Source organism: Podarcis filfolensis, assembly GCF_964270895.1.
Source record: "Podarcis filfolensis genome assembly, chromosome: 1".
Taxonomy (NCBI): Eukaryota; Metazoa; Chordata; class Lepidosauria; order Squamata; family Lacertidae; genus Podarcis; species Podarcis filfolensis.
In genome coordinates, this window is record NC_139604.1 from 126,397,233 (window position 1) to 126,410,266 (window position 13,034).

The window sequence follows — 13,034 nt, forward strand, 5'->3', positions numbered from 1 at the left end:
GATGGTGTAATTTTGAATCTGCAGGAAATGTAACAGCAGGGACCATTCGGTTTATAACTTCAGGGTTAATCCTGTCGGCGGTAGTCAACCACCCAAGTGGTGCAAGGAGTGAGGTGGTTGTGGCAGTGATGGGTTGTCTGGCTGGGAGGCCATCAACAGTGAGATGAGCGTCTGGCAGGAGGGCAAGGGACAAGCTGGTGTTTGGAGAGATGTGTCATGTCTCACAGGCAACACGGCTGCCATTCAGCATCACCGTTGCCAGGGCAACGTTTATAAACAGCGACTTTTGAAAAAATGTATGGGGTGAGAGAATCAGTTCAAGGTGTTTCTGTGTGCATGCATGTGTGCAAAAAAACCCCCAAAAAAACTTTTTCCACAGTTTATGTGAATGGATGGAAACAGGGGACTTCCCCCTTGACTTTCTACACTTTGGCAAACATTGATCTGGTTGTCTTGCGTGACCCTTTTCTGAACTATATAAGCCTGCAGGACCCAACAGACGACGCCTGATTGACTATACAGGAAAAACAAGTAGAACTTTCATTTCATATTGCCTTTTACCTTGTCATAGATATGTCTCCAAGAGGCTCTTTGGAGACTGGGTAGAGAAGGATGAACTGGCCAATTTTGGTTTTTCCTTAACTTATCGTTTTCCCAGCCTAATAATAATAATAATAAATTTTATTTATATCCCACCCTCCCCAGCTGAAGCCGGCTTCAGAGCAGCTAACAACAGTAATCAAGTAACACAGTTTACATAAAATCACAATCAATTAATTGAAATACATTCTAAAATCAATTCATTCTAAAATCAATTCATTCTAAAATCAATTCAGAATCAAATTAATGGCAACCATTGGGCTAGAGTTCTGTGAGGATTACCAAAGGAGGGGGTCAGACTGTGCCTTGGCCAAAGGCCTGGTGGAACAGCTCTGTCTTGCAAGCCCTGTGGAAAGATGTCAAATCCCACAGGGCCCCAGTCTCTTGTGATAGAGCGTTCCATCAGATTGGGGCCACAGCCGAAAAAGCCCTCGCTCTGGTTGACGCCAGCCTAACCTCCCTGTGGCCCGGAACCTCCAAGATGTTTTTGTTCGAAGACCATAAGGTCCTCCGTGGGACATACCAGGAGAGGCGGTCCCGTAGGTACGAGGGTCCTAGGCTGTATAGGGCTTTAAAGGTTAAAACAAGCACCTTGAACCTGATCCTGTACTCCACCGGGAGCCAGTGCAGCTGGTATAGCACCGGGTGAATGTGATCCCACAGCGAGGACCTCGTAAGGAGTCTTGCTGCGGCATTCTGCACCCGCTGGAGTTTCTGGGTCCGTCTCAAGGGCAGCCCCACGTAGAGTGAGTTACAATAATCAAGTCTGGAGGTGACTTGTGTTAGCTACATTTCCACACCAGCGCTCTCTCTCTCTCTCTCTCTCTCTCTCTCTCTCTCATGCCCTTTCTCTGAGTTATTGAGAAGGGCCATTGCTCATTGGCTCCCAGTACGTTTCCGAGCACAATTCAAAGGGTTGGTGCTGACCTTTAAAGCCCTAAATGGCCTCAGTCCTGTATACCTGAAGGAGCGTCTCCACACCCATCGTTCAGCCAGGACACTGAGATCCAGCGCCGAGGGCCTTCTGGCGGTTCCCTCATTGCGAGGTTACAGGGAACCAGACAGAGGGCCTTCTCGGTAGTGGCGCCCACCCTGTGGAACACCCTCCCTTCAGATGTGAAGGAAATAAGCAGTTATCCTATCTTTAAAAGACATCTGAAGGCAGCCCTGTTTAGGGAAGTTTTTAATATTTAATGCTGCACTGTTTTTAACATTTGATTGGGGGCCGCCCAGAGTGGCTGGGGAGACTCAGCCCGATGGGCGGGGTATAAATAATAAATTATAATAATAATAATTAATTAATAATTATTATACTGGCAGAGCATCTGCTTTGCAAGTTCAGTATTCCATGGAATCTCCAGGTGGGCCTGTGAATGCCCCCTGCCTGAAATGCTGGGCAGCAGCTGCCAGTCAGCACATACAGTATGGAGCTAGATGGACAAAGGGTCTGCCTCAATAGAAGGCAACTTCCTAGGTTCCTATGAAATTCCTCATGAGAATTTCATCAGTAGTTCTCTCCCTCTCCCTCTCTCTCTCTCTCTCTCTCTCTCTCTCTCTCTCTCTCTCTCTCACACACACACGGAATATTCACGGTTTGGTGTGCAATTTTGCCTAATATGCACATTTATTGCAAGCAAACTTCCCCAAATACAGCACCGTTTTCTTACTTTCAATTCTTCTTTTACACCTGCAGTGTTCATGCTTACAGAAAACCAAGGGCCAGCCGACTCCTTAGCGATTTGCAAAGTTTACATGGTTACGCACACCTTGCAATAATCACTGCACGGAATTAGGAAATGTGCGGGCCACCCCCCCACCCCCCACCCTCACACAACAAAGGAGCTAAGGCAGTGAAATTTAACTCGAGGTTTTGTTGGCGGATCCTCTCCTTATTGTGCGTTTGGCTCAGCTCTTGCTTTCCCTTGGATAACGGATACCTGGGAGACTGACTTTGCACCATTCTGAATGCCAAAGGGGTGGAAAATGCCACGAAGGAGGGTGGGGGTGAGATCCAGTGGCCTGCTCATTTTTTCCTTGCCACGATCCTGCAGCCCCACCAAGATGCTCCCTTTTGTTCCACTCGGGTGATGTTAAGGGGGGGGGGGGGAAACCACACAATATCCCTGAACTTAGCCCTGGGAAAGAGAGGCTCCTTTTTCTAACCCATCGCCTTTGATGCCGCTGCGTGTTCAAGTAAGGATCTGCCTCCATTGTGGTTTGACTGACACAGCCTTTTCTATAAATTTGAGCAATTAAGCAGCCTAGTAGCAGCTGGCAAGGAGCTCTGGCAAGAGCTGACACTGACAGAGGAGGAGGCCGTCTCCCGTCCTTTGGCAAGCGACCGCCTTGCAGAACCGCAGCTGGAGAAGCGAGGGGCATTCCTCAAGCTAGGTAAGAGAGTCTGTTGTCTTTTGGCAAGGTGCAGGTCACTGTTTGCAGCTGGTCTAGAGGCAACCAGGAGGTAACAGCGAACGAAGGCAATTGGCGGCCGCAGAAAGGTTCATTGAAATGGGTCTATTTCTTTTAAAGAGAGGTGAGAAAAATGCCCCGGCTTTCATATTTGGAAAAAGGTCCCAGCTGGGCACCAGAAATAAAAATTGAAACAGGAATGGGGAACCTGGATCCCTCGAGATGATGCTGAACTATAACTCCCATCAACCCTTGCCAGGATGACCAATTATCAAGGATGAAGGGAATTGTAGTCCAACAATATCTGTAGGGCCACAGGTTCCCCATCACAGGTAGATACATAGGTGGATAGGTAGATATTTATATCAGCGATGGAGAATCTGGAAGCTGGAAGGTAATAGATAGGTGATAGATAGATAGATGATAGATAGACAGATATAGATAGATAGATGATAGATAGAGAACATGTGGCCTTCCAGAAGTTTTGTTGGACTACAACTTCCATCATCTCTGTTCATTAGCCATCCTTGCAGGGGGTGATGGGATTTGTAGTCCAACAAAACTTCTGGAAGGCAACATGTTCTCTATCATCTATCTATCTATCTATCTATCTATCTATCTATCTATCTATCATCTATCTATCTATCTATCTATCTATCTATCTATCAATCATCTATCTATCTATCATCTATCATCTATCTATCTATCTATATCTATCTATCTATCTATCTATCTATCTATCTATCTATCTATCTATCTATCTATCATCTATCTATCAATCATCTATCTATCTATCTATCTATCATCTATCTATCTATCTATCATCTATCTATCTATCATCTATCTATCTATCATCTATCTAGCTATCATCTAGCTATCATCTTCCAGCTTCACTAGTACACCAAACAGGAGCAAAACCAACCAATAACCCACAGACAGATTTCCCTTTCCCAAAGCAACAATGTCCTTCTAGGACTTCCATATTGTCTGGATTCATATAAAAATAAACGTATATGGAAAGTGAGCATCTTTAATAATAAAACTATAACTAGGGCTGCCATACGTCTGGAATTTACTGGACATTTCCAGAATTTCAAAGGGGAATTTCGGAGAGGAGGTTCTTTGTCCTGGATCTTAGGGATCCTTGGGGTTTGTCTTAAAAAAAAAAGAAAGCGCTCAGCAACTTCCAGGGTGTTTTTATATTTTTTAAATATGGCAACCCTGAAGGCTACTGCTGGCTTAGAGTTTTGGACTTGGAATGGGGAGACCTGAGCTCAAGCTGAGCTTTGTTGTTGTTGTTGTTGTTGTTGTTTAGTGGTTTAGTTGTGTCCGACTCTTCGTGACCCCATGGACCAGAGCACGCCAGGCACTCCTGTCTTCCACTGCCTCCTGCAGTTTGGTCAAACTCATGCTGGTAGCTTCAAGAACACTGTCCAACCATCTCGTCCTCTGTCGTCCCCTTCTCCTTGTGCCCTCCATCTTTCCCAACATCAGGGTCTTTTCCAGGGAGTCTTTTCTTCTCACAAGGTGGCCAAAGTATTGGAGCCTCAGCTTCAGGATCTGTCCTTCCAGTGAGCACTCAGGGCTGATTTCCTTCAGAATGGAGAGGTTTGATCTTCTTGCAGTCCATGGGACTCTCAAGAGTCTCCTCCAGCACCAGAATTCAAAAGCATCAATTCTTCGGGGATCAGCCTTCTTTATGGTCCAGCTCTCACTTCCATACATCACTACTGGGAAAATCATAGCTTTAACTATCACTACCCATAAATCCACCCACCGCCCCTCCCTCCTTTCATTTCTGGGTTGTTACAAGGATAAAATGAGCATCATTAACAACTTAGTAATGGCTGCTAATAAGCCTGTATTTTACTGTCCTGGAAGAGAAATCTCCTGCTCCAACACTAGGTTTTGTATTTTGTCAAGACCTCTGTATTAGGCAAGTCCTCCCCCTGCCCCATTATGGAAAACTAAATCTTGTGTTTCCCTACAGACATTTCTATGCTTTGTCCTAAAATACTGAAACAGGCTTTCTGTCTTCCTTGAGAATCTTGGGAATTGTAGTTCTTTGACACAAGGGTTATGGATCTCTGATACAGCATTCTCATATCACCAGACTACAGTTCCCAGGATTCATTTGGGGGTTGGGGAAGCACTGAGGATAAAATTGGTGTAAAACTAGTATGAATTTCTTCCAAGACTAACAGAACAGCTCTATACATGCAATCTCTAAAGTAAGTCCCATTGAGTTAGGGCCATCTTTACCCAGGGGTAAAGGGGCAAGGAGTGTGGGGCACCCAGGCGCCAAATTCTGGGGGGCGCTGGGCGCCCACCGCTGAAGCCGCCTAAGCTCTTAACTATCTACCTGTTATGAAATAATAAATAATTTTGATCAAGCTAGAAAAACAAAATACATACATACCTAGGTATTACTGAAATGTATACCTACTGTTTCACGAAAGGACTTTCGACTTTGTGCACTCATTTACCAAGGTGGCGCTGTGCGTTAAACCACAGAGACTAGGGCTTGCTGATCAGAAAGTTGGTGGTTCGAATCCCCACGACGGGGTGAGCTCCCATTGCTCGGTCCCTGCTCCTGCCAACCTAGAAGTTCGAAAGCACATCAAAGTGCAAGTAGATAAATAAGTACCGCTCCAGCGGGAAGGTAAATGGCGTTTCCGTGTGCTGCTCTGGTTCGCCAGAAGCAGCTTAGTTCTGCTGGCCACATGACCCGTAAGCTGTATGCCGGCTCCCTCGGCCAATAAAGCGAGATGAGCGCCGCAACCCCAGAGTTATACCTACTGTTTCACGAAAGGACTTTTGACTTTGTGCGCTCATTTACCAAAGACGCGCAATGCTAGTGGCGCACTTATCATTCGCAATGGCACATTTTAATTTCATCACTTACAGGTCTAATTCATTTAGAGAAATTGTTAAAAAAATTAGGACTCTATTACAATTGCATTTCAGCACGACGCGATTTTAGTTTTCCATTTCTGCAAAAGCGTGCCTGGAGCACACACTATGAATCCTGCGAGCTGCATTTTTTCTTCATTTTACGATGAACGCTAAGCGAGAAACACATTTCTTTTTCCTCCCTTCTTTTGTAAACAAGAGATAAGGCGTAAGCATGGTGTCTGACATAAGCATAATAAAAGTTAATTTGGGAACTAAACTAAATTTGGGGGCGCTGGGCGGATCTTTGCACCCCGGCGGCGCATATGCTAAAGATAGCCCCTATCTGAGTTCAGGTAGAAACTGGCTAGAAGATTTTCAGCTTCAGACATGCAGCCAGAGAGATGTTGAATTTCCCCACACTGGAAACATTTTTTGAAATGCAAAACTGAAAGGGCTATAACAATGGGAGGGGACACCAAATGTTTAATAATTCCTGTTTGGGGATTGAAACAATCATTTCTAGCAGAAAAAAGGCTTTTCAGGTTGTGAAAATTCTCAACTTTTATTTATTTTACATAGTTGATGTCCTGACCCTTCAACATCATTTTAGGGTGGTGCCTCACCTGTCTCCTTCCACCTTCCACCTATTTGCCAATTAATTTTTATTGATTTTCCATTTTTATTTTGCCGATTAATTTTGATTGATTTTCCAAATTCCACCTTCCACCTTCTTGAACGAGGCACATGAATGATCCCATGTAGTGGAGATGGATGGGATGATATAACATGATGTTATTCTCAGATATCAGTGAATAAAAGCATAGCCAATTATAGCCAGACTTGGCTGCATGATTCATGTATTGTTTATTTACATTAGCTATTTCTCCTCCAGCCTTCAAATAATCCCCAGGGCAGTATGATATTGTCATCTATTGATACCACTGAGGGCAAATGAGGGTGATGGAAGACCATATAAATGTGTAAGTGATCTTCCTTGCTGGCTGCCAAAAAATAAATAAATCACCCAGATGAGGAGCTGTTTTTCAGCACTGCCAAAACTGTTCACAAAAAAACAAGCCACCAGAAAGAGGTCATTGTAATGAGTCAAAGGTCCGAGATATCAGCAATAAGGTGTGGTTGAAGTAACTTGGTTTAAGGACCTCAAGGTGGGATCTTGATTATGCAGAAGAAGGATGGGGTGGGTCTTCCAGATGTTGTTGGCCTACAATAGCCATCATCCTCAACTGTTGGCCATACTGGCAGTGGATTATGGGAATTGGAGTCCAAAGACATTGGAAAGGCCCAGTTCTGATGCAGGACATGCCCCAAGCGAGCTTCTTTAACAAGTCCCCGTCTTTCCTGTTTCCCTCACAGAATGAAGCTCCCATCCATGGTCCAAGGCTCACTGCTTCTCTTCATCCTGGCCAGCTGGGCTGGTGCCCCCAAGCCCCCCAGCATCAACCTTCAAACGTTCACTGGTTGTGCCGTGCGTGAGTTCACTTTCCTGGCCAAGAAGCCTGGCTGCAAGGCGATACGAATTACGACAGACTCCTGCTGGGGCCGCTGTCAGACTTGGGAGGTGAGTGGCAGGGGCTCCCAAGGGGTTCGGATAAGGGCTCTTTCCCAGTCCTACCTAGAGATGCTGAGGATCAAAGCTGGCATCTTCTGTGTGCAGATGCTGTACCACTGAACCACAGACCTTCCTCCTGCACTAGAGTTAGGGGATGAAAGGGGAGGCACCATAAACGCCATAAGGAGCCTTGTTGTTCCCCACTTAAAAGCTCCTCAAAATAACAGTGGCCTTCCATGATACACTCTCTCTTTTGAGGGTTCTTTATCTTTAATCTGGACTTGGTCTGGACATTCCTTCAAACAGGGGACTATCCTCTGTAATAAAGGACACATGGACACGATACTTGTAATTTGGTCTGGGCAAATCGGTCCATTTCAGTATTCCTCAGTTTCTTATTTTTCCAATCTTCTCCATATTTCCACATCATTATTGGTTGCTTTGCTTTTGCTTTTGTTTTATTATGTAGTTTGTGTTTCCATTTTGTATTTTTATGCTGCGAACCGCCCTGTGATCCTCGGATGAAGGGCAGTATACGAATTTAATAAAACAAACAAACAAATATTTGAAAGGTACTCATTAAAACCCACTAGCATTTTAGTGCCAATTTCTTTTCACATACACATTTCGATATGCATTTTTGCCTAACATACACATTTTCTGAGTTAATTTTCATGAATACATGCAATTTTTCATGCACACTTTACCACAGTGTGTGCAATTTTGTACATATTACTTGGCTGTAGAACTGAACTGAAAAATTTGGAGGGGCGAGAATTTTGAGAGAGGGCTGTGATTTGGTTCACATATTATTCTGGAAAGTGCCAATTTGGTTGGTTTACCATTAAATGTGAACTGAACAGAATTTGTCCACCATCCTTACTTTGTAACTTTCCAGAGGTTTTTAATGGCTTGTTCTGACACACAAATAGCTGACATCACCGAATATTGCATATTTGCAGTGGGGCTGCATCTCTAATGAGAGCCACTTGTTTAAAAATTCCGCACGGCAGGTTTCCACCTCTTTCTTCTTAAGAACGCCTTAGTAGTTGCATGGCAAAATATATTCTCAAGCAATTACTTAATGCTCTCATTATATAATTTCGAAAGCTCCTTACAGCTTAAGCACTTAAGGGGGGACTGTCCTTTATTGCTCCACCGACAGAAAATTCCTCGGGGATTAAAATAGAGCCCCTGACTCACAGGGAATGCCTTTTATTCCATATCCCAGTAATATGTTTGCTTCTAATTTTGGTTGCCTCAGAGTTGTGGTAATTGTGCTGTTTTAGGTGTTTGTGAGTGGGTGTGACAAAACAGGGCAAGCAAGTCCATGCACATTAAGCAGAACAAGATTGTGACTAATTTTAGACTCCTTTTCATTCCACACACCAGGAGCTCTGAGCCTGATTCCCCACGTGTGTGTGTTTGTGTATAAAATCTTGTGATGGAGAAATAAATGCTTTCATTCTCACTTTTCTCACTGAGGAAATTCAAAGGACTGGGTGTGATCTGGAAAGCCCACAAGTCCCAAGTTCCTGAAAGATCACCTCCTTCTCTACAGATCTTCCTGGGTGTTAAGACTGACAGAGGAGTCCTTCCTGCATGTTCCACCGCCCTCAGAAGCTGAGGGTGGCTGTAGCCCAGGAGAGGACATCTCCTGTGGCAGCCACTAAGTTGTGAAACTCTCTCTCAACATATAATAATAATTTATTATTCATACCCTGCCCATCTGGCTGGGCTTCCCCAGCCACTCTGGGCGGCTTCCAACAAAATATTAAAATACAGTAATGCATCAAACATTAAAAGCTTCCCTAAACAGCGCTGCTTTCAGATGTCTTCTAAAAGTCTGGTAGTTGTTGTTCTCTTTGACATCTGGTGGGAGGGTTTTCCACAGGGTGGGTGCCACTACCGAGAAGGCCCTCTGCCTGGTTCCCTGTAACTTGGCTTCTCTCAGCGAGGGAACCACCAGAAGCCCCTTGGCGCTGGACCTCAGTGTCCGGCTAGAACGATGGGGGTGGAGACTCTCCTTCAGATATACTGGACTGAGGCTGTTTAGGGCTTTAAAGGTCAGCACCAACACTTTGAATTGTGCTCGGAAACGTACTGGGAGCCAATGTAGGTCTTTCAAGACCGGTGTTATGTGATCTCGGTGGATGCTCCCAGTCACCAGTCTAGCATATCTGGCACCTTCATTATATGCAGGTTTTGGTGAATTCTGAGGACAAACCTATTTCATAGACTCATAGAACTGTAGAGCTGGAAGGGACCTCGAGGGTCCAATCTCTGACAGTGCAGGAATCCCAACTAAAGCATCCATGACAGATGGCCATCCAGTCTCTGCTTTGAAACCTCCAAGGAAGGAGAGTCCACAACCTCCTGAGGCAGACCGTGCCACTGTCCAACAGCTCTGACTCTGTCAGAAAGTTCTTCCTGATGTTTAGTCAGAATCTCCTTTCCTGTAAGTTGAAACCGCTGGTTCGGGTCCTACTATCCAGAGCAGCAGAAAACCATCTTACTCCATCTTCCATGACAGCCCTTCAGAAACTATGACTATTATGTAATTTATTTCTACCCTGCTTCTTTCCCTGACAGTGATTCAAGGTGGCATACAGATAATATAGGAACAACTAAAAAATTTCAGAGCGAAAACAATTTAGAAAAATTAAATTATAGAATCAAAACACAGGAGTCCATTTCACTGCTGCATGGCTCTTACCATCAGAAAGTTCTTCCTGATGCTCAGGCCGGACACTGAGGTCCAGCGCTGAGAGCCTTCTGGCAGTTCCCTCACTGCGAGAAGCGAGGTTACAGGGAACCAGGCAGAGAGCCTTCTCGGTGGTGGTGCCCACCCTGTGGAACGCCCTCCTGTCGGATGTCAAGGAAATAAACAACTATCTGACTTTTAGAAGACATCTGAAAACAACCCTGTTTAGGGAAGTTTTTAATGTTTGATGTTTTATCGTGTTTTTAATATTCTGTTGGGAGCAGTCCAGAGTGGCTGGGGAAACCCAGCCAGATGGGCGGGGTATAAATAAATTATTATTATTATTATTATTATTATTATTATTATTATTATTATTATTATTAAACTCCTGGTAGAGGACAAGGATCTAGAGATTACGTTAAGGGTGGCCAAATTTTGTGCGACTGCCATAAAACTTAGGGAACAAGCTGTACTACCAAAATGATCAAGGTTTTAAATGATAATTTTAGGTTATATTTTAGTGATCAAGATTTAATATATTTTTTTAACTGCTGCTATATCTGAATTTGTATCTGTTATACCCAATTGCAATTCAATGTATTCCTGTTGCGTTTTATGATTTTCCTGATATTGTAAGTGACCTGGAACTGGTCTGTGACTGTAATAATAAAATTCTAACTATTATTATTATTATTATTAGTCGGAATTTCCTTTTGTGTAACCTGAAGCCATTAGTTTGGGTCCTACCCTCTGGAGCAGGAGAAAACAAGATTGGTCCAAAGACAATCACACATGTCCGTACAGCCATGCTTAGGCTAACATCTCCTCTCTCCCTCTCTCCTCCTTCTCTCCCTCTCCCTCTCTTTGCCTCCCTTGTGGCCAGAAACCTGTGCTGAAACCCCCTTACATCGAAGCTCACCACCGCGTCTGCACTTACAACGAGACCAAGCTGGAGACGGTGAAGCTGCCAAACTGTGCGGCCAATGTCAGCCCATTCTACACGTACCTCAAGGCCATTCGGTGTGACTGCGGCATGTGCCTCACCGAAACCACGGAATGCGAGACTGCCTGAGCCCTTGGCACAACGGCTGAAGCGCAACCTTCCGAGGGCTCAATCCTGCTGCTGGCGAAAACCGGCAGTAGGGCAATGGTGGCGCTGCGAATCAGGGTGGAATGTAGTTGCTTGGCTCTGAAATGTCTCTTCCCTCCCCCCATTGGCCCTTATTTAGAGATTTCATATAGCCACATAGTTGAGGCTTTAGAAACCGTCACCAGCACATACAGGAAGATTGGAAGCTGCCTTATACTGAATCGGACCATTATCCATTGAGCTCAGTATTGTCTACTTAATGCTGTTTTTCTCAAACTTGGGTCTCTGGCTCTTGGTGGACTACAACTCCCATCCTCCCTAGCTAGCAGGACCAGCAGTCAGGGATGATGGGAGCTGCAGTCTTACAACAGCTAGAGACCCAAGTTTGAGGGAAAAAGCTGGTTTGACTTGGTTTCAGGCAGAGGGTATTTTCCAGGCTGGGAAGCTGCAGGATTCGAACCCGGGCCTTATGCACACAAAAGATATGCTCTGCCCCTAAGCCACAGTCCTTCCCCCAAAAAGGCAGCTCCATGGTATAGGAACTAACTCTACAGACCTTCTCATACGCTATTCTCCAAGTCAGCACCAGCATGCATTGTTGTGCGTTCAGCTTTGCCCAAGTAGAACGGGTTTTCCTCTGGGTTCAGAGTTTTCCTAAACCCAGAACTGCCTTAGCGTTCCTTTAAAAAAAAACACCCTGCATTATTTATTAAACACTGCTGTTTTCCCTGTTTAAATTGTGGGGTGGAATCTTCTCTGCAACTGGGAGGAAATAATAGGTCCCTAACTGCAGTTAGTTACAAACAAAACCCTTTTGATTTCTATCTCTTGCTCGGTGACTGTTTCAATGACGGTACCTGGTCTCATATGATCTGCAAATCCACCTGTGTTCTTAATAATGATAATAATAATAATAAAATGAAATCACGGTATGATAGCCGTTGTGTGCAGTGACTCATTGTCCTTCTTTGCAGTGGAATTTTAACGTGGTGCAAAACTGATTAAATTGCACCTTGAAGATCCAAAAGAAAAACAAGAAAGCAAACAAATCATGATAGGCCATTTCCCTGTCTATCAGCTGATACCCCTGGGTGCCATCACCGGGTGTTTGAGGCAGGGGTTCAATCGTTCTGGGTGCTGCTTCACCAGTGCATTTCCTGTGAGGGGTGTGCCACTCGTGAGTCACCTTTGACGGGGGGGGGGGGCTGCCAACCTAGCAGTTGCCTAATGTCATCATGATGCCGGCTGGTTGAGGGGTGTTGGTCCCACCCACCCTGCAAAAGCTGACCAGAAGGTGGGGGAGATAAAGATCTGGCCCACTGGACCAAAAGGGTTCTCCACCACTGTTGTACACAAATGGCATACCCCATCTTGTTGTTGTTTAGTCGTTTAGTTGTGTCCGACTCTTCGTGACCCCATGGACCAGAGCACGCCAGGCACTCCTGTCTTCCACTGCCTCCCGCAGTTTGGTCAAACTCATGCTGGTAGCTTCGAGAACACTGTCCAACCATCTCGTCCTCTCGTCCCCTTCTCCTTGTGCCCTCCATCTTTCCCGACATCAGGGTCTTTTCCAGGGAGCTTGTCTTCTCACAAGGTGGCCAAAGTATTGGAGCCTCAGCTTCGCGATCTGTCCTTCCAGGGAGCACTCAGGGCTGATTTCCCTAAGAATGGATAGGTTTGATCTTCTTGCAGTCCGTGGGACTCGCAAGAGTCTCCTCCAGCACCATAATTCAAAAGCATCCATTCTTCGGCGATCAGCCTTCTTT

The 13,034-nt window shown here is 45.0% G+C and overlaps 1 protein-coding gene across 1 annotated transcript; it reads left to right on the forward strand.

Moving 5' to 3' along the window:
- Positions 1-2,241: 2,241 nt before the first annotated feature.
- On the forward strand, positions 2,242-12,143 carry GPHB5 (glycoprotein hormone subunit beta 5). The gene is made up of 3 exons (XM_083581020.1): positions 2,242-2,991; positions 7,279-7,483; positions 11,062-12,143. The coding sequence occupies exons 2-3, from the start codon at positions 7,280-7,282 to the stop codon at positions 11,248-11,250; spliced, it is 393 nt and encodes a 130-aa protein (XP_083437146.1). The 5' UTR covers positions 2,242-2,991; position 7,279; the 3' UTR covers positions 11,251-12,143.
- The last annotated feature ends 891 nt before the right edge of the window (positions 12,144-13,034 follow it).